Here is a 22,041-nt window from a genome sequence, read left to right as displayed (position 1 = left end):
ACACACACACACACACACACACACACACACACACACACACACACAGAGACACACACACAGACACACACACATAGGTGGTGAGAGAAAGATGAGTGTGTACCTGTGAGGTTACCTGTGATGGGATCATCCATAATTCAGTAAGCTCCAAGGTTCTATACATTATTCAACAGAGGCCCCCTCTCTACTATACACACAGATAAACGTTATATTTTTGTGCACGCACACACGCAGGCAGGAATGCACACACACAGTTTGTTTTCACCAATGAACACACCAGAGTTTAAGGACATAAAACTTAGACGTTAAAACATTTGAATAATTTCAGAATAAACTGTCCAAAAAACACTAACATTGAATTCCCAATAAAACATTTATCAGCAGTTAAAATGAATACCTGATTGAAGTTTGTCATTGTATGAAAAAGTTAAAAGTCCATAACTCTCTACTTATTAACATTATGTGGCAGTTTGCTCAGAATCACAGTAAAAACAAACATATCTCTAAACAAGTTTTTGCCAGTAGTACACCTCAGGTCTTCTCTACTCTTATAAAAACATATCTCAACTTATCTGCAGGCCACAAGCACCTGTCACAGTGAACAATAGCTACTGTATCCCACAGCTCTAGTGCTCCCCTCATGTAACATTCCCCATTTGGCAAATAAATACGTTTATAGAGTGACAGCTCTCCTCATGGATAATCGACATTGGAATCCCTTTCACCAATGCCTTAGTGTGCTTACAATTTTATATGGAGCCATTAAGAGTCCACAGTGTTCTGCCTTTGCATACTCAGAGCAACATGAAAGGAGAAATGTATGCTGGGTAATGATGATGACAGTTTCTCTGTGGCCCCACCCCTTTATCAGTCTCCTACACAGGGAAGCCAGAACGCAGGCAAAGAGAGAGAGACAGAGAGCGTGGGGTAGAGGTTGGCAGGGAAGAGTGAAAGACAATGTACGCGTGTCTGAGTGAGTGAGTGTTTGGCTGATGAAAGTGTGTGTGTGTCTCACCATATTGGAGCAGGCGCTGGCAAACATCATGTATTTGGGGTTAAACTGCAGTGTGTTGATTGGCCCTGAATGCTTCCCATCCAGAACAGCTATTTTCATCCCACTCTCTGAGGGTTAGTTCGGTGGTTATTGATGATGGATTGGGGGAAAATAGTTATACAAACCTCTGGACTTATTGGAGTTCAGATAGTAATAATATCAGTTAATAGGGTCAAATGGCAAATTGATTTGGGTGACCCTAGAATTGGCTTGAGTCAGACTTGAAATTGTGTTGAGTTGTTCTGATATTAGATTTCCGTGCATCAGGGAGGGCTGGGTAAGACAGCCTAGTTTGCCAAGTTCTAATGTTGGGACTTGGAAGTGTTGGGCTCACCAATCATGACAAACTTTGAGTCTGGGGTGAAGCAGCAGGCCTCGAGTGAAATACCTTTACTGTTGTTGTAGCCCTACAGAACACACAGGAGAGACACATGTCTAAGAAAATATCTATGTATTTACTAGAGATAGTACATGGTGTGAGCTATTTGCATACTAGTACATCTGTGTGTGAACATGCACATTAGATCCATCAGTGCAGTGTGATAACAGTTCTCTCACTGAGAAAGTGTGCAGCATGGATCCATTGAATGCATCTAGGATGCGAATAGTGCCCCCATTGGTAGAGATGAGAATCTGCTTCCCGTCTCTGCTGAACTTCAATCCATTTCACTCACACACACAGCTGAACTGAGTCTCAAAGGAGGCGAAGGTGCCCTGAACACAAGAAAACAACACAAACTGACTTAATGACCTCACCTCAGGGACTATCACTGAGGTTGATCATCACATTACAGTATATTACAAACAGTTAACAATAACACGTTTTATAGACATTTTCACAGTCTTACCTTGTCAAAGGAACGTAGGGCACACAGTTTAATTGCCTCAGAGTTGACCACAGCAGCGAATATCAGGCCCTCAGGATCAAAGGAGCAGACAGGCTTCCCCCAAAAAATTAGTAAGACCCTGAGACAAACAAACACATATTTCAAAACCTGTTACATTATATAACATATCTCTCTGTAATATATATATATATATTTATTATAATGGTGCCGGAGGGGATGGCTGTCGTTTTACGGGCTCCTAACCAACTGTGCTATTTTGTGTGTTTTTTCGAAAAGAGCTTCTGGATATCAGAACAGCGATTACTCATCTCGAACTGGATGAAGATTTTTTCTTTAATGAGTCCGACGCGAAGGATATACAGTGGGGAGAACAAGTATTTGATACAGTGCCGATTTTGCAGGTTTTCCTACTTACAAAGCATGTAGAGGTCTGTAATTTTTATCATAGGTACACTTCAACTGTGAGAGACAGAATCTAAAACAAAAATCCAGAAAATCACATTGTATGATTTTTAAGTAATTAATTTGCAATTTATTGCGTGACATAAGTATTTGATCACCTACCAACCAGTAAGAATTCCGGCTCTCACAGTCCTGTTAGTTTTTCTTTAAGAAGCCCTCCTGTTCTCCACTCCTTACCTGTATTAACTGCACCTGTTTGAACTCGTTACCTGTATAAAAGACACCTGTCCACACACTCAAACAGACTCCAACCTCTCCACAATGGCCAAGACCAGAGAGCTGTGTAAGGACATCAGGGATACAATTGTAGACCTGCACAAGGCTGGGATTGGCTACAGGACAATATGCAAGCAGCTTGGTGAGAAGGCAACAACTGTTGGCGCAATTATTAGAAAATGGAAGAAGTTCAAGATGACGGTCAATCACCCTTGGTCTGGGGCTCCATGCAAGATCTCACCTCGTGGGGCATCAATGATCATGAGGAAGGTGAGGGATCAGCCCAGAACTACACGGCAGGACCTGGTCAATGACCTGAAGAGAGCTGGGACCACAGTCTCAAAGAAAACCATTAGTAACACACTACGCCGTCATGGATTAAAATCCTGCAGCGCACGCAAGGTCCCCCTGCTCAAGCCAGCGCATGTCCAGGCCCGTCTGAAGTTTGCCAATGACCATCTGGATGATCCAGAGGAGGAATGGGAGAAGGTCATGTGGTCTGATGAGACAAAAATAGAGCTTTTTGGTCTAAACACCACTCGCCGTGTTTGGAGGAAGAAGAAGGATGAGTACAACCCCAAGAACACCATCCCAACCGTGACGCATGGAGGTGGAAACATCATTCTTTGGGGATGCTTTTCTGCAAAGGGGACAGGACGACTGCACCGTATTGAGGGGAGGATGGATGGGGCCATGTATCGCGAGATCTTGGCCAACAACCTCCTTCCTTCAGTAAGAGCATTGAAGATGGGTCGTGGCTGGGTCTTCCAGCATGACAACGACCCAAAACACACAGCAAGGGCAACTAAGGAGTGGCTCCGTAAGAAGCATCTCAAGGTCCTGGAGTGGCCTAGCCAGTCTCCAGACCTGAACCCAATAGAAAATCTTTGGAGGGAGCTGAAAGTCCGTATTGCCCAGCGACAGCCCCGAAACCTGAAGGATCTGGAGAAGGTCTGTATGGAGGAGTGGGCCAAAATCCCTGCTGCAGTGTGTGCAAACCTGGTCAAGACCTACAGGAAACGTATGATCTCTGTAATTGCAAACAAAGGTTTCTGTACCAAATATTAAGTTCTGCTTTTCTGATGTATCAAATACTTATGTCATGCAATAAAATGCAAATTAATTACTTAAAAATCATACAAAGTGATTTTCTGGATTTTTGTTTTAGATTCCGTCTCTCACAGTTGAAGTGTACCTATGATAGAAATTACAGACCTCTACATGCTTTGTAATTAGGAAAACCTGCAAAATTGGCAGTGTATCAAATACTTGTTCTCCCCACTGTACTTCTTCTCTGAGACCAAGCCCAAATCCCCGTCATTCGTGTGAAGAAAAGATGGAAATACATGGGGTGGAGATCGATGTGCCTTGTGGCCAACGTGCAATCACTGGAGAATAAACTGGATGATCTCCGTTCCAGACTATCCTACCAACGGGACATTAAAAACTGTAATACCTTATGTTTCACCGAGTCGTGGCTGAACAACGACACGGATAACATACAGTTGGCTGGGTTTTCTGTACATCGGCAGGACAGAACAGCTGGGGGAGGGGGTCTATTTGTCAATAACAGCTGATGCGCGATGTCTAATATTAAGGAGGTCTCGAGGTATTGCTCGCCTGAGATTGAGTTCCTCATGATAAGCGGTAGACCACACTATCTACCAAGAGTTTTCATCTTTATTTTTCGTAACCGTATATTTACCTCCACAAACCGATGCTGGCACTAAGACCGCACTCAACGAGCTGTATAAGGCCATAAGCAAATAAGAAAATGCTCATCCAGAAGCGGCGCTCCTAGTGGCGTTTTACCTAATTTCTACCAGCATGTCACATGTGCAACCAGAGGAAAAATAACTCTAGACCACCTTTACTCCACACACAGAGACAAATAGAAAGCTCTCCCTTGCCCTCCATTTGGCAAATCTGACCATAATTCTATCCTCCTGATTCCTGCTTACATGCAAAAACTAAAGCAGGCAGTACCAGTGACTCGCTCAATACGGAAGTGGTCAGATGACGCGGATGCTACGCTACAGGACTGTTTTGCTAGCACAGACTGGAATATGTTACGGGATTCATCCAATGGCATTGAGGAGTTTACCACCTCAGTCACCGGCTTCATCAATAAGTGCATCGACGACGTCGTCCCCACAGTGACCGTACGTACATATCCCAACCAGAAGCCATGGATTACAGGCAACATCCGCACCTAGCTAAAGGCTAGAGCTTCTGCTTTCAAGGAGCGGGACACTAATCCGGACGCCTATAAGAAATCCTGCTATGCCCTCAGACGAACCATCAAACAGGCAAAGCGTCAATACAGGACTAAGATTGAATCCTACTACACCGGCTCTGATGCTCGTCGGATGTGGCAGGGGTTGCAAACTATTACGGACTACAAAGGGAAACCCAGCCGCGAGCTGCCCAGTGATGCAAGCCTACCAGACGAGCTAAATGCCTTTTATGCTCGCTTCGAGGCAAGCAACACTGAAGCATGCATGAGAGCACCAGCTGTTCCGGACGACTGTGTGATCACGCTCTCCGTAACCAATGTGAGCAAGACCTTTAAACAGGTCAACATTCACAAGGCCGCAGGGCCAGACGGATTACCAGGACGTGTATTCCGAGCATGTGCGGACCAACTGGCAAGTGTCTTCACTAACATTTCCAACATCTCCCTGACCGAGTCTGTAATACCTACATGTTTCAAGCAGACCACCATAGTCCCTGTGCCCAAGAAAGCGAAGGTAACGTGCCTAAATGACTACTGCCCCGTAGCACTCACGTCGGTAGCCATGAAGTGCTTTGAAAGGCTGGTCATGGCTCACATCAACACCATCATCCCGGAAACCCTAGACCCACTCCAATTCGCATACTGCCCCAACAGATCCACAGATGACGCGATCTGAATCGCACTCCACACTGCCCTTTCCCACCTGGACAAAAGGAACACCTATGTGAGAATGCTGTTCATTGACTACAGCTCAGTGTTCAACACCATAGTGCCTACAAAGCTCATCACTAAGCTAAGGACCCTGGGACTAAACACCTCCCTCTGCAACCGGATCCTGGACTTCCTGAGGGGCCGCCCCCAGGTGGTAAGGGTAGGCAACAACACATCTGTCACGCTGATCCTCAACACTGGGGCCGCTCAGGGGTGCGTGCTTAGTCCCCTCCTGTACTCCCTGTTCACCCACGACTGCGTAGCCAAGCACAACTCCAACACCATCATTAAGTTTGCTGACGACACAACAGTGGTAGGCCTGATCACCAACAACGATAAGACAGCCTATAGGGAGGAGGTCAGAGACCTGGTAGTGTGGTGTCAGGACAACAACCTCTCCCTCAACGTGAGCAAGACAAAGGAGCTGATTGTGGACTACAGGAAAAATAGGGCCGAACATGCCCCCATTCACATTGAGGGGGCTGTAGTGGAGCGGGTTGAGAGTCTCAAGTTCCTTGGTGTCCACATCACCAACAAACTACCATGGTCCAAACACACCAAGACAGTCATGAAGAGGGGATGACAACTCATTTTCTCCCTCAGGAGACTGAAAAGATTTGGCATGGGTCCCCAGATCCTCAAAAAGTTATACAGCTGCACCATCGAGAGCATCCTAACCGGTTGCATCACCGCCTTGTATGGCAACTGCTCGGCATCCGACCATAAGGTGCTACAGGGGGTAGTGCGTATGGCCCAGTACATCATTGGGGCCAAGCTTCCTGCCATCCAGGACCTATATACTAGGTGATGTCAGAGGAAGGCCCAAAAAAATGTCTAAGACTCCAGTCACCCAAGTCATAGACTGTTCTCTCTGCTACCGCACGGCAAGCGGTACCAGAGCATCAAGTCTAGGTCCAAAAGGCTCCTTAACAGCTTCTACCCCCAGGCCATAAGACTGCTGAACAATTAATCAAATGGCCACTATGTACATTGAGAGCTAACCTGTACCCCCGCACATTGACTCGGTACCAATACCCCCTGTATATAGCCTCGTTATTATTATTTTATTGTGTTACTTTTAATTTAATTTTTTACTTTAGTTAATTTAGTAAATGTTTTCTTAACTCTATTTCTTGAACTGCATTGTTGGTTAAGGGCTTGTAAGTAAGCATTTCACGGTAAGGTCTACAGCTGTTGTATTCGGCGCATGTGACAAATAAAATGTGATTTGATTTGTATTTTCCTAAGCTCATCTGAAGAGCAAAATGACTGTGGCTTCTAAAGCTGCTCTTACTCACCTGACAGGTGGGAGAGTGCAGGTCCCAGAGTCGTATGGTCATATCCAATGATCCCGAGATAAACATGTCATCCACCGGTGACATGGAGAGAGCAACAACCCTGACAACATCCACAAAGTGCAAAATCAATGTTAATGTCCAAACAACCAGTAACTGTATATACTGTAGAAGTAGTCTACTTTGCCTGCTTGCAAATGTGTGCTAAAAGTGGGGATGTTTCATAGTATTTCTGATTATCTTAACTTATCACCACCACCAATGAACCATTTTATTTTTTTATATTTTTACAGAAAACCACGGAACCACCACTGCAATATAGGCCTACACTCTTAGAAAAAAAGGTGCTATCTAGAACTTGAAAGGATTCTTCCGCTGTCCCCATAGAATAACCCTTTTTGGTTCCAGGTAGAACCCCTTCTGTGCCTAGGTAGAACCCTTTTGGGTTCCATTCCACAGAGGGTTCTACATGGAACTCAAAATGGTTCTTACTGGAACCAAAAATACTTCTACCTGGAACCAAAAAGGGCTCTCCTTTGGTGACAGCCAAAGAGCCCTGTTGGAACCCCTTTTTCGAAGGGTGTACTCAACAAGTTCAACCTGTTCAGTGTACACCATTTAATTCTGTACTCAAACATCTGCCTGGTATTCAAGATAACCCGCAACATAGCACCACCACCTTTGAAGGTTTTCGTCAACCTCTGCTCAGACTTAAATAGCAGTGTTCCAAGAACCTCCACCAGGGGTGACTGTAGCATCCTCAAACAGACAAAAAGGAGACAGAAGAGGGCACGCCACACTCATTTTAGATCCCAAGGGGTCTTTATTTTCATTCGCTCACACTCACATCACTATCTCCTTTGCCATCTTCCATTTATGGCATTGCAACATTGACACAGAGGGGCACATCACACTCATGTCTTTTCTTGGAACTCCATCCATACACACACAGTACTGTAGCATTTGTTTACAGGCGTCCAGCTGAGGCCTTCGATGGATCATGCTGCACTGAGATTGGCACAGGGGTATGTATATACAGTCCTTTTCAGTGAGGTGGCAAATTAGTTGAACAGGAGAATAGGATGTAGTTGCTTGTGGAGGGAGAGAAGTGGGTTGAACAGCTGCAGCGAAGCTGATTGGTTGCTCTGGCTCATCACATCTTCTTGATTAAAATAAAGAGATACATTTAGAAATTAGTTTAACACTGCCATAGTTCAACAGCTGAAAATCCTTCATTAACATACTCCCAGAGATAGCAAGACATTCAGTATTCACTGAATGAAGTAGCCTACCCATCCCCATTTACAATTTCATTCATCAATGAAATAAATTATACTATAGCACATTCAATGATGTTATTATTGTAGACTACAGGCTACTCCTGTATCTACCTTATACAATACCATAATCATTGAATGAAGTAGCGTACCCATTCACATTTACAATTTAATTTATCAATTAGATAAATAATACTAACACATACAGTTCCATTATTGTAAAATAGGCTACCCCTGTATCCACACTATAATAGGATACGGTTATGATTGAATTGGTCTTGTCAGGCATGATTTTAGGTCTTCAATCAAAGTTGTATGTTATACCTCGTTTCCCTCCTTCAGGGAAAAGTAGTTATGGATCCCCCATTCAATTCAGCATACAATGGCATGTAGGGGTTGTGTATTACAATGTAAAATATGTTTATATCCTATACTACAATGGCATGTAGGGGTAGTGTATTACAATGTAAAATATGTATATATCCTATAGTACAATGGCATCGTCTCCTGAGTGGCGCAGTGGTCTAAGGCACTGCATCGCAGTGCTAACTGTGCCACTAGAGATCCTGGTTCGAATCCAGGCTCTGTCGCAGCCGGCCGCGACTGGGCGGCGCACAATTGGCCCAGCGTCGTCCAGGGTAGGGGAGGGAATGGCCGGCAGGGATGTAGCTCAGTTGATAGAGCATGGTGTTTGCAATGCCAGGGTTGTGGGTTCGATTCCCACGGGGGGCCAGTATAAGACAAATATATATATATATATGTATTAACTAACTGTAAGTCGCTCTGGATAAGAGCGTCTGCTAAATGACTAACATGTAGGGGTAATGTAAAATATGTATATATCCTATTGCACCATGTGTGTATATTTTCATTTACAATTTAATTCATCCATGAAATAAATAATACTAGCAGGAAACTACTGTATCTAGGGCAGATACTCTCGAAAATGTGTCTGCTGCTTGTAAAAATAAAAAATTAATGTATGTGTCACGGATTCTGCCGAGGCTGCTCCTCCTCCTTGCTCGGGCAGGCTTCGGCATTCATCGTCCCCGGAGTACTAGCTGCCACCGCTGGATGTTTCGATAGTTGTTTGGTCTAGTCTTGTGTGTGCACCTGTTTCGTATTGAGTTTTGATTATGTCACCTATAAGTTTCCCTTTTGGTTTGTTTGCAGTTGTGTGTAATTGTCCGCTTGTCCGTTCGGTGTCTCGTGTATGTTTAGTGTTTACGCGTGTGTGCGTAATCGTTCGCCTCCTTTGTTTTTGAGGCCTTTGTTTCCCTGTGCTTTATTTAGTAAATACATTTTGGATTAAACCTCCTTGTCCTGCGCTTGACTCCACCACTGCATCCACATCCGAACTCTGACAGAATTACACACCTTCCATGGAGTCAGCAGGAGCAGCGGCGGCGCCCGAGTCGCTGGAGGAGCGGCTCAGCAGCCAGGACGCCAGGATCCAGCAACTCGGGTCAGCCATGCAAGAGGTGATGAACACCCTGCACCGATGGGAGAGAGGAGGAGTGCCCACACCTCCTCCTACCGTACCACCACCATCGGCCAGTCCTCCCATACCAGCACCGGAATCCAGTGGGATTCGGCTCTCGCTCCCGAGAAGTATGATGGCACCGCAGCCGGATGCCAGGGGTTCCTCCTGCAGGTAGAACTCTACCTGGCTACCATACACCCGGCGCCCTCGGGATACGAGAGCGTTTCCGCCCTCATCTCCTGTCTCTCCGGCAAGGCGTTGGAGTGGGCCAACGCCGAATGGAGGGGAATAGACGCCGCCACCATCACCTACGCAGAGTTCTCCCGCCGCTTCAGGGCAGTTTTCGATCATCCACCTGAGGGTAAAGCGGCGGGGGAGCGTCTGTTCCAGCTCCGACAGGGGAAGAGGAGCGCACAGGAGTTCGCCCTGGATTTCCGGACTCTAGCGGCGGATGCGGGGTGGAATGAGAGGGCCCTCATGACCACTATCGGTGTAGCCTGCGTGAGGACGTTCGTCGAGAGCTGGCCTGCAGGGACACCAATCTATCCTTCAACCAGTTGGTGGACATGTCCATCCGTCTAGATACCCTGCTGGCCACCCGCGGACGTCCCGAGTTGGGGCCGTCCATTCCATCCTCCAGCGCCTCCGAGCCGATCCCTATGGAGCTCGGAGGTGCTGGCGCTAGAGGGAGGAGGAGAGAGAGCCCGAGGAGGCCGTCCCCTGCACCAACTGTGGTCGTAGAGGACACACTGCGGCTCGGTGCTGGGGAGGGTCTCCAGGGAGTCGGGGCGACAGGTCACGCGCTGGGGAGCCATTCCAGGTGAGTAGGCGCCCCACTTACCCAGAGCTCTCTGTTGTTCACTTATGTATACCTGTAATGTTTCCCCAGGTTGCATCTCATTCCCAGCATAAGGCGCTAGTCGATTCAGGCGCAGCTGGGAATTTTATAGATCGGAAATGTTGTGTTAAGTTAGGGATTCCCCTCCTGCCCGTTGATGCTCCCTTTCCTGTCCATGCCCTAGATAGTCGTCCGTTGGGATCTGGGTTGATTAGAGAGGTCACAGCACCACTTAAGATGAAGACGCAGGGGGGTCATGAGGAGACCATTCAGTTATATCTGATCGACTCTCCTGCGTATCCCGTGGTGTTGGGGCTTCCTTGGTTAGTCGCCCATGATCCCACCATTTCGTGGCAACAGAGGGCTCTCAAGGAGTGGTCTGCCCAGTGCGTTGGGCGATGTCTAGGTGTTTCCGTAGGGGCGACCACAGTGGAGAGTCCGAACCAAGTGCCCGCAATGCACATTCCCCCTGAGTATGAGGATTTGGCACTCGTGTTCAGCAAGACTAGGGCGCACGCGGCTGCCACCTCATAGACAGGGAGATTGTGCGATAGACCTCCAGACAGGGGAAGCACTCCCGCGAGCCATGTGTATCCTCTGTCTCAAGAGGAGACGGCGGCTATGGAGACATACATAGCCGAGTCCCTGAGACAGGGATACATACGGCCCTCCACTTCCCCTGCGTCCTCTAGTTTCTTTTTTGTGAAGAAGAGAGATGGAGGGTTGCGCCCGTGTATTGATTACCGTAGTCTCAATCAGATCACTGTCAAATACAGTTACCCTCTTCCGCTGATTGCGAGTATGACTGAATCATTACGCGGAGCGCGTTTCTTCACAAAACTGGATCTCAGGAGCGCCTACAACTTGGTGCGCATTAGGGAGGGAGATGAATGGAAGACAGCATTTAGTACCACCTCGGGTCATTATGAGTATCTCGTCATGCCATACGGGTTGATGAATGCTCCTTCGGTCTTTCAATCCTTTGTGGACGAGATCTTCCGGGACATGCATGGGCAGGGTGTAGTAGTGTACACTGACGACATCCTAGTGTATTCTGCTACACGGGCCGAGCATGTGGCACTGGTGCGCCGAGTATTGGGTAGGCTGTTGGAGCAGGACTTGTATGTCAAGGCAGAGAAATGTCTGTTTTTCCAGGAGTCCATCTCCTTCTTGGGTCATCGGTTGTCCGCGTCAGGGGTAAAGATGGAGGTTGACCGTGTGTCAGCCGTGCGTAATTGGCAAACCCCAACCACTGTTAAAGAGGTGCAGCAGTTTTTAGGTTTTGCCAATTACTACCGGAGGTTTATCCGGGGTTTTGGACAGGTGGCAGCTCCCATTACTTCTCTGCCGAAGGGGGGCCCAGTGCGTTTGCAGTGGTCGGCAGAGGCGGACAGGGCATTTGGTAAACTGAAGGACCTGTTCACTTTGGCTCCGGTGCTGGCGCACCCGGACCCCGCTTTACTGTTCCAGGTAGAGGTGGACGCGTCAGAGGCCGGTATTGGGGCAGTGCTATCGCAACGGTCAGGCACGCCACCTAAACACCCCCCCCCCTGTGCTTTCTATTCTAAGAAGCTCAGTCCGGCAGAGCGAAATTATGACGTAGGGGACAGGGAGCTGCTAGCCGTAGTTCAAGCCCTAAAGGTGTGGAGGCATTGGCTTGAGGGGGCTCAACACCCTTTTCTCATTCTGACTGACCACCGTAACCTGGAGTACATCCGGGCAGCCAGGAGATTGAACCCTCGTCAGGCTAGGTGGAACATGTTTCTGACCCGGTTCGTGTTTAAGATAACGTAAATCCCAGGGTCCCAGAACGGTAAGGCAGACGCCCTGTCCCGGCGGTATGACACAGAGGAGAGGTCCATTGAGCCCACTCCCATACTGCCAGAATCTTGTCTGGTGGCACCGGTGGTGTGGGAGGTCGATGCGGAAATCGAGCGGGCGTTACGTACCGACCCTACTCCCCCAGAGTGTCCAGTGGGTCGGACGTACGTGCCGCTCGAGGTCCGTGATCGTCTTATTTATTGGGCTCATACGTCACCCTCCTCTGGACATCCAGGTATTGGCCGGACAGTGCACTGCCTTAGCGCTAAGTACTGGTGGCCAACTTTAGCTAAGGATGTGAGGGTTTATGTCTCCTCCTGCTCGGTGTGCGCCCAGTGTAAGGCGCCTAGACACCTGCCCAGGGGGAAGTTACAACCCCTGCCCGTTCAACAACGGCCGTGGTCTCACCTCTCGGTGGACTTTATCACGGACCTTCCCCCTTCTCAGGGGAATACCACTATTCTGGTCGTTGTGGATCGGTTCTCTAAGGCCTATCGTCTCATTCCAATGCCGGGCCTCCCTACTGCCCTACAGACCGCTGAGGCATTGTTTACCCACGTCTTCCGGCACTACGGGGTGCCCGAGGATATAGTGTCTGACCGGGGTCCCCAGTTCACCTCTAGATTCTGGAGAGCGTTCATGGAACGCTTGGGGGTCTCGGTGAGCCTTACCTCGGGTTACCACCCAGAGAGTAATGGGCAGGTGGAAAGAGTGAACCAGGATGTGGGTAGGTTTCTGAGATCCTATTGCCAGGACCGGCAGGAGGAGTGGTCGGGTATATCCCCTGGGCAGAGATGGCCCAGAACTCGCTTCGCCACTCCTCTACTAACCTAACCCCTTTTCAGTGTGTGTTGGGGTATCAGCCGGTTCTGGCACCATGGCATCAGAGCCAGATCGAGGCTCCTGCGGTGGATGAGTGGTTTCGGCGCTCGGAGGAGACGTGGAACGCTGCACACGTCCATCTGCAGCGGGCCATCCGTCGACAGAAGGCGAGCGCCGATCTCCACCGCAGTGAGGGTCCGGTGTACGCACCCGGAGATCGAGTCTGGCTCTCGACTCGAAACCTGCCCCTTCGCCTGCCCTGCCGGAAGCTGGGTCGGCGGTTTGTGGGGCCATTTAAAGTCCTGAGGAGATTGAACGAGGTTTGTTATAAGTTACAACTGCCTATTGATTACCACATTAACCCCTCATTCCATGTGTCTCTCCTCAGGCCGGTGGTAGCTGGTCCACTCCAGGACAGTGAGATAAGAGAGACTCCTCCGCCCCTACTGGACATCGAGGGGGCTCCGGCGTACTCAGTCCGGTCCATCGTGGATTCGAGATGTCGGATGGGGGGTCTACAATATCTCGTGGAGTGGGAGGGGTACGGCCCGGAGGAACGGTGCTGGGTGCCTAGGAGGGACATTCTAGATCCATCCCTCCTGACTGAGTTCCACCGGAGTCATCCTACGCGCCCTGCTCCGCGTCCTCCAGGTCCTCCCCGAGGCCCGGGGTCGGCGCACGGCTGGAGCCGCGCGTCAAGGGGGGGGTACTGTCACGGATTCTGCCGAGGCTGCTCCTCCTCCTTGCTCGGGCAGGCTTCGGCGTTCGTCATCCCCGGAGTACTAGCTGCCACCGCTGGATGTTTCGATAGTTGTTTGGTCTAGTCTTGTGTGTGCACCTGTTTCGTATTGAGTTTTGATTATGTCACCTATAAGTTTCCCTTTTGATTTGTTTGCAGTTGTGTGTAATTGTCCGCTTGTCCGTTCGGTGTCTCGTGTATGTTTAGTGTTTACGCGTGTGTGCGTAATCGTTCGCCTCCTTTGTTTTTGAGGCCTTTGTTTCCCTGTGCTTTATTTAGTAAAGACATTTTGGATTAAACCTCCTTGTCCTGCGCTTGACTCCACCACTGCATCCACATCCGAACTCTGACAGTATGTCTGTGTCATCACCGAGCTCTCAAATACCGTGCCAGTCTCTCACTCTATGACGTTATTATTGTACACTAGCCTACTCCCCTATCGACACAGTAAATAATATTGCGTAAGTGCCTTCGACAATACGTTATCAACTCAGCAAAAAGTAAATATTTTCAAATAAACCAAATTTGCCTTATCAACACAATAGGCCTAAATATTTCCTAACAATATCACAATTTAAATATACTTACTCCTCAATCGGATCAAGGACATCTTGGTCATTATTTTCATTGTGTCTAAGGGGGGCAGACACTCTCCAAAATGTGTCTGCTGCTTGTAAAAATACAAAATAAATGTATGTCTATGTCGCCGCTGAGCTCTCAAATACTGTGCCAGTCTCTCACTCTATGAAAGGTCACTGCTGTCCGGATTCCTTGGGACGCCCCTACCCTGAACCCTAAACTATAACCCTTACCTAACACTAAACATAACCATTTTACATTTCTACTTGATTAAGGTAGGGACATCCCAAGGATTCCGAATAGCACGGACCCTCTGGGAAAGCCTATGAACTCGTCTATTCGACTGAAAGTCATGGACACAACTCCTATTGATTTAAAAAATATATATATTTTTAGTCATTTTAGCAGATGCTCTTATCCAGAGCATACATTAATTTTTCATACTGGCCACCCGTGGGAATCGAACCCACAACCCTGGCGTTGCAAGCGCCATGCTCTACCAACTGAGCTACATCCCTGCCGGCCATTCCCTCCCCTACCCTGGACGACGCTGGGCCAATTGTGCGCCGCCCCATGGGTCTCCCGGTCGCGGCCGGCTATGACAGAGCCTGGATTCGAACCAGGATCTCTAGTGGCACTTAGACCACTGCGCCACTCGGGAGACGTGATTGTCTGATGTACTGTGAACTGGAAACAACACAGTCTGTGATTGGCTAACGTTTAGATCAGTATACAGCGAGATAAGATAACATACCATCCCATGAGGTGTTGAGGATGTGTTTTAAAAGTGATACAAATGTGACATATTGCAATTGTGGTGGGAATGCCCAACAAGGGTGAAAGAGAATGAGGTGGCTAAAGTCAGGGGTGTCCAGAGCATTTCATATGCAGCGGTTGTTAAAATTGTTGAGGGTTTGAATGGTGCTCCTGAAGAGTCCATGGTGGTGGATAGGCCTTCACTGAAGACTGCAGGGGTTGCCATTCAACAGCAGGACCCAGATATATTAAAGGTCAAGAAGGTGGCTATGGTGATTAATGGCCAGGAAGTCCAGGAAAATAGATATCATTGTGGATGCGGCGGAACGGTTCCTGGGACTGAAAGACTTCTCGGCGGAGGAGTTGCATGGAGTATTGTCACAAGCCGTACCACCCTCTCAGGTCATAGAACATTAAAAGGGAGATATGGAGATTTGAAGGAAGGAAGGAAGGAAGAAGTGGGAGTTTGGGGGTTTTGTCAGTGTGGTTTGTTATTGTTTTATTTTGGTGGATTAAGTTAGTTTTCCCTATCACTTATGGGTTGGTGGCGGTAATATAGTTGGTGGCGGTATTATACAATGGCGAAAAAAAGTATTTAGTCAGCCACCAATTGTGCATGTTCTCCAACTTAAAAAGATGAGAGAGGCCTGTAATTTTCATCATAGGTACACGTCAACTACGACAGACAAATAGAGAGAAAAAAATCCAGAAAATCACATTGTAGGATTTTTAATGAATTTATTTGCAAATTATGGTGGAAAATATGTATTTGGTCACCTACAAACAAGCAAGATTTCTGGCTCTCACAGACCTGTAACTTCTTCTTTAAGAGGCTCCTCTGTCCTCCACTCGTTACCTGTATTAATGGCACCTGTTTGAACTTGTTATCAGTATAAAAGACACCTGTCCACAACCTCAAACAGTCACACTCCAAACTCCACTATGGCCAAGACCAAAGAGCTGTCAAAGGACACCAGAAACAAAATTGTAGACCTGCACCAGGCTGGGAAGACTGAATCTGCAATAGGTAAGCAGCTTGGTTTGAAGAAAACAACTGTGGGAGCAATTATTAGGAAATGGAAGACATACAAGACCACTGATAATCTCCCTCGATCTGGGGCTCCACGCAAGATCTCACCCCGTGGGGTCAAAATGATCACAAGAACGGTGAGCAAAAATCCCAGAACCACACGGGGGGACCTAGTGAATGACCTGCAGAGAGCTGGGACCAAAGTAACAAAGCCTACCATCAGTAACACACTACGCCGCCAGGGACTCAAATCCTGCAGTGACAGACGTGTCCCCCTGCTTAAGCAGGTACTCCTGAGTGGCGCAGTGGTCTAAGGCACTGCATCGCAGTGCTAACTGTGCCACTAGAGATCCTGGTTCGAATCCAGGCTCTGTCGCAGCCGGCCGCGACCGGGAGACTCATGGGCGGCGCACAATTGGCCCAGCGTCGTCCAGGGTAGGGGAGGGAATGGCCGGCAGGGATGTAGCTCAGTTGATAGAGCATGGCGTTTGCAACGCCAGGGTTGTGGGTTCGATTCCCACGGGGGGCCAGTATAAAAAAATATATATTCACTAACTGTAAGTCGCTCTGGATAAGAGCGTCTGCTAAATGACTAAAATGTAAAATGTTAAGCCAGTACATGTCCAGGCCCGTCTGAAGTTTGCTAGAGTGCATTTGGATGATCCAGAAGAGGATTGGGAGAATGTCATATGGTCAGATGAAACCAAAATATAACTTTTTGGTAAAAACTCAACTCGTCGTGTTTGGAGGACAAAGAATGCTGAGTTGCATCCAAAGAACACCATACCTACTGTGAAGCATGGGGGTGGAAACATCATGCTTTGGGGCTGTTTTTCTGCAAAGGGACCAGGACGACTGATCCGTGTAAAGGAAAGAATGAATGGGGCCATGTATCGTGAGATTTTGAGTGAAAACCTCCTTCCATCAGCAAGGGCATTGAAGATGAAACGTGGCTGGGTCTTTCAGCATGACAATGATCCCAAGCACACCGCCCGGGCAATGAAGGAGTGGCTTCGTAAGAAGCATTTCAAGGTCCTGGAGTGGCCTAGCCAGTCTCCAGATCTCAACCCCATAGAAAATCTTTGGAGGGAGTTGAAAGTTTGTGTTGCCCAGCGACAGCCCCAAAACATCACTGCTCTAGAGGAGATATGCATGGAGGAATGGGCCAAAATACCAGCAACAGTGTGTGAAAACCTTGTGAAGACTTACAGAAAACGTTTGACCTGTGTCATTGCCAACAACGGGTATATAACAAAGTATTGAGAAACTTTTGTTATTGACCAAATACTTATTTTCCACCATAATTTGCAAATAAATTCATAAAAAATCCTACAATGTGAATTTCTGGAGAAAAAAAATCTCATTTTGTCTGTCATAGTTGACGTGTACCTATGATGAAAATTACAGGCCTCTCTCATCTTTTTAAGTGGGAGAACTTGCACAATTGGTGGCTGACTAAATACTTTTTTTCCCCACTGTCCCTTTTTGGGTGTAGTCTGACATAAAACCCACAGAAGAAGAAGAAGATGGGGCGTTGAGGGAAAACCAGATTACCTAGTATGAAAAATGTATGCACTCACTAACTGCAAGTGGCTCTGGATAAGAGCATCTGCTAAATGACTAAAATGTCAATGTAAATTGGGTATCATATTTTCTAGGCTGTGATAACAGGAAATACACAAGCCATAGTGGAGGCTCATAATAATGGCTGAAATGGGTCAATGGAATGGTATCAACCACATGTCACGTGTTTGATACCATTCCATTGACTCCATTCCAGCCATTATTATGATCCGTCCTCCCCTCAGCAGCCTCCACTGGGCTATACAATAGCTCAATGTGGTCTACATCAGAATATAGGCTTGCACGGGAAAAACGGTCAATTCTAACATATATGGTTGAGATTTAATTAATATAAATATAAACTATGCACCTTATGACTTTCATTACAGTAACACGCATACGTTAGTATGATGACATGTTAGTTGCACGTTCAATGGTACGTGACAGCCACACAGTGGTACCGTTTGCCTAAACTGAATTATGGCCTGAAATACTCCACATCCCATAGCAGCTAGTATGTACAGTGTCGCTAACTAGCAAGCTAGCTAGTTCGGTAGCACACTGTGTCATCCTAACCTCCAGTCTGCTGTGCTAGTGGGAGGCGGGGACAACCGGTAGACAGTGTCCTTCGCACCCACCTGTCGGGCAGTTTTCTCCGGTACACGGGAGGCAGGGGGCAACACTGTGTGCTAACTAGCAAGCTAGCTTTCTCCAATAGAATCCTCTCCCCCTTGTCACTTTCACGAGGTTGGAGTAATAACATGTTTAAATACTTAAGACATTGGCTCGAATCTAGGTTATGACTTTAGATTTCGAGAAAATTAACAACTAAGGAATCATTTTTCACTTGTTGACTTCTCAACCCGCAGACTGGTCTGCTTCACAAGCATTCCCGGAAGTCTTGAGATTTAGCGTCTCTGGGTTTAGAAACTCTGTGGTAAAGGCACAGCTAGAACAATGAGAATCTTTGGTACAGGTTCAGAAACTCGGTGGTAGCGAATCTGAAAAAAGGGAAGTCAATATACGTCATTTCCGGTGACGATAAGCGCAATGGCGCACTCCAGTGTTTTCAGCTGCAGACCGACATGAGATTTAACTATCTTCAAAGTAGCTAGTTGTCATGAACAGCTATAGGACGGTTACATTGGCTTGTAATAAGTATCTTATAAGGACATGTAAAATGGTAATTCGCTCAGGGAAAACGGGCAGTATTTGTCACATATCGAGGGGAGTAGCATCCTTGCTCACGCGGACACATGCTTCTGCCCCGAGACGAGAGGCACCAGCACCAGTGTCTGACTCTGACAAGAGACCGAATCTGAGAGCCATCGACCTTGCTCGCAAAATTCGCCAGGAGAAACAGAATGGAAAGGCAACTGGTGGTGGGTCAGAAGCGGCTGTCCCTAATCCGTCGGTGCCAGTGTCGCCACTGCAAAAGAGGGTCATCGAGCTGCGACAGTTCACGCAGCAACTGCAGAATGTTCACCCCAACGTTCTTGCCAAGCACCTTCACAGAGGTCTGATCCTCCCACATCCAGAGCTCGCCGTCATTAATAAACCCTATGGAGTTTCTGTTCAAGGTAAGGTGTATGAAGGTGTATTGAGTCAAACACAATCAAAGATTATGTGATAAATAAGATTATGTTCTTTTTAATGTCCCTTTAAGAACATACATATGTGCTAGAGCAGTGGTCAAATCAACAGTGATTTAAATCCCATATTCTTCCGCATAGATGGGTCAAGGGACAAAAACAACATCACCGACGTGCTTCCAATCCTTGCCAAGATGATGGATGGAATAAGGGCTGGGACTCAGCTGCACGTCTGCCTTGGATTGGACAAGGAAACGACAGGGACCCTCCTGCTGGCAAGGACTGAAGAAGCATTGGCCTATGTACAAAACCTCCACAAAAACCACCAAGTGGAGAGGAAATATTGGTGTGGATTTATTTTAAAATAAGGATCCAGGCTGCACATCATTCACATTTCAAAACCATCAATTGAGGGCAGCAAATGAACATAGAATATGCCATAAAGTTATTGCAATGACCCTGCCGTTGATAATACATTACTGCTCCCCCAATGGAGCTTCCCCTTTTAGAAGCGGTAATGTCTGAATCTGGACCCAAGGGTTATTGGGCTCGATTCACGCCTCGGAACATCATGCTACTTCCTTGTTTCGTTACACTTTCAATAATTTTCCTTTCTCCCTATTCCCCATGCAGGGTTGTTGCTGTGGGTGTGCCTGTTCCCTCTGAGGGAGTGATTGACATTCCCGTCATAGAGAGAGAGGTCACAGGGGCTCAACCTCACTTCAAGGTAATGTCATATTTTGTAATATCTCTCAAATGCTGGCAATAGTTCTGTTGAAGTCTACTCATAATGACCAGTATTGTCATCCTGTCAGTCTTTCTCTCATTTGTATTGGTGGCTTTCAGTATACTGCGCTGTTCTTGAGGTTCTGAGCTTGACTGTCCAATATACACCTAACTACCCGTAACCCTTCTCAGATGGGCCTGAGTCCTGTGTACAGGGTGAGTGAAGGGGGCGAGGGAGTGACCAAAGTGCGGGCCAATCGGCAGGCCCAGGGTGCTGTGACCCGGTACCGTGTCCTGGACAGCAGCAACGGCTGCAGCCTGGTAGAGCTCCAGCCTGTCACAGGTAGTGACACTACTGAAGCTACTGACTCTGGTGTCGTTCCAAGTTGTTGGTTTTTGCAGTCACCCTGCACATCCCAAAATATTGCTATATAACATGACTGCAAAAAAAAAGACATGCAAACTTAATGTAAATAAGAATATTTCTGCTTTAACAAAATGTTATGCTGTTTTCAAATGAAACACAATACCTTGCTCTTAAAGCTTTTAGAATTTGAGTCATGTTGTTGAGGGGTCTACCACACGCTAATAACACAGATTAATCTAGGTCGTAGAGGAAACTATGCACCATGTTATAGTAGCACCAATAACAACTTTGAACCATCATAGAAAGCGGTTCCCTCTCTCTTGCCCCATCTACCCTCTTGTGCTTCTAGGGGTGAAGCACCAGTTGAGGGTCCATATGGCGTACGCTCTGGGATCTCCTATCCTCGGAGACCACAAATACTCCCACTGGACCAAACTGGCACCCCAGGTAAGGCAAACGAACATCACCAGACTTCACAATGTAGATGCTTTACAAGGTAGCCTTTAGACCTCTTTGGTACCAGTCAGATAACATTACTGGCATTGTTTTTTTACATTTTAGTCATTTAGCAGACGCTCTTATCCAGAGCGACTTACAGGAGCAATTAGGGTTAAGTGCCTTGCTTAAGGGCACATCGACAGATTTTTCACCTAGTCGGCTCGGGGATTAGAACCAGCAACCTTTCGGTTACTGGCACAACGCTCTTACCCACTAAGCTACCTGCCGCCCTTACTTTAGAAACTGCCGGATGGTGTGTTGCGGAGGCTGGGACTAGAACAGAGCAAGGCGCGTTACCTGCCTCTCCACCTACATGCCCGTCAGCTGACAGTGCCAGAGTTCAAAGGTCAGAGTGACATCACGGTCTCCTGCCCCCTGCCGAAATATTTCACCAGCACTTTGCGACGACTGCAGATCCCGATTCCAGATGAGAAAGAGGAAGAATGACGCTTCAGCGGCTCCTGTGCAGACAGGATACAGAAGACTATTGCTTTAGAAATATGGAACAGCATCACTTCAAGTGACCCTTGGCCTAATGGTTGTTTAAGTTTGTACCTGGACTGGGAATTATAACTGTGTGACAAATAAAATAAATGAACAGTATTTTCCTAATTTCACCACAACGGGTCATCAGGTCTATTTTAAGAACAGGACCATTTCTTCATAGCGCAGAGACCATACAAAAGAGCAGCTATGCAGATTTGTTTGCACAGTAAATTCATTTGCAACTTTCATACAGACCTGTAAAATGGTGAACTAATGAATAGTGGTATTCATTGCAATCATTGAAATATCAGTGCAAACTCCACCCAACTGAGACAAACATTGCACAGTGCCTAATAACAGCAACTTGCTAATTCTGATAAACAAAAATGTAGTTCTGGAATTCTGCCAACTTACTTATTATTTCACTGTGTACATTGACATATCACCAGATCCTACATTTGGACCTTTTTCTACCAGAGGATCCCGCGTGAGAGAAAATAGGGGGTTCAGAGATCTCACTACTTCTTCAAATCACTACTAATTAGTAGCCTGGTTTATTACCATTACATCCCAGTCATGTGTGAATACTGCAGCATATAACCTACTGTATTGTGAACTGTTCAACATCGGAGCGAAGGCTTGACA

The 22,041-nt window shown here is 47.1% G+C and overlaps 1 protein-coding gene and 1 pseudogene across 1 annotated transcript; one reads left to right on the top strand and one right to left on the bottom strand.

Moving 5' to 3' along the window:
* Positions 1 to 864: 864 nt before the first annotated feature.
* Positions 865 to 7,686, bottom strand: LOC121578454 (annotated as a pseudogene).
* An 11,060-nt stretch (positions 7,687 to 18,746) lies between these two features.
* Positions 18,747 to 21,527, top strand: LOC121578097 (mitochondrial RNA pseudouridine synthase rpusd4-like). The gene is made up of 6 exons (XM_041892205.2): positions 18,747 to 19,307; positions 19,461 to 19,665; positions 19,953 to 20,046; positions 20,238 to 20,388; positions 20,762 to 20,859; positions 21,151 to 21,527. The coding sequence occupies exons 1-6, from the start codon at positions 18,848 to 18,850 to the stop codon at positions 21,355 to 21,357; spliced, it is 1,215 nt and encodes a 404-aa protein (XP_041748139.1). The 5' UTR covers positions 18,747 to 18,847; the 3' UTR covers positions 21,358 to 21,527.
* The last annotated feature ends 514 nt before the right edge of the window (positions 21,528 to 22,041 follow it).

The sequence above is a fragment of the Coregonus clupeaformis genome, chromosome 12 (genome assembly GCF_020615455.1).
Source record: "Coregonus clupeaformis isolate EN_2021a chromosome 12, ASM2061545v1, whole genome shotgun sequence".
Taxonomy (NCBI): Eukaryota; Metazoa; Chordata; class Actinopteri; order Salmoniformes; family Salmonidae; genus Coregonus; species Coregonus clupeaformis.
Note: the sequence above shows the minus strand (reverse complement) of the source record. Positions and strands in the feature narration are given on the sequence as shown.

What these genes read in the sequence shown, in the direction of transcription:
- LOC121578097 (XM_041892205.2), top strand. Translation starts at nt 18,848, where the DNA reads ATGAACAGCTATAGGACGGTTACATTGGCTTGTAATAAGTATCTTATA. An exon ending in CAAGTGGAGAGGAAATATTG is followed by an intron (nt 19,666 to 19,952) that starts GTGTGGATTTAT and finishes TTCCCCATGCAG; the next exon opens with GGTTGTTGCTGTGGGTGTGC. An exon ending in GGGCTCAACCTCACTTCAAG is followed by an intron (nt 20,047 to 20,237) that starts GTAATGTCATAT and finishes AACCCTTCTCAG; the next exon opens with ATGGGCCTGAGTCCTGTGTA.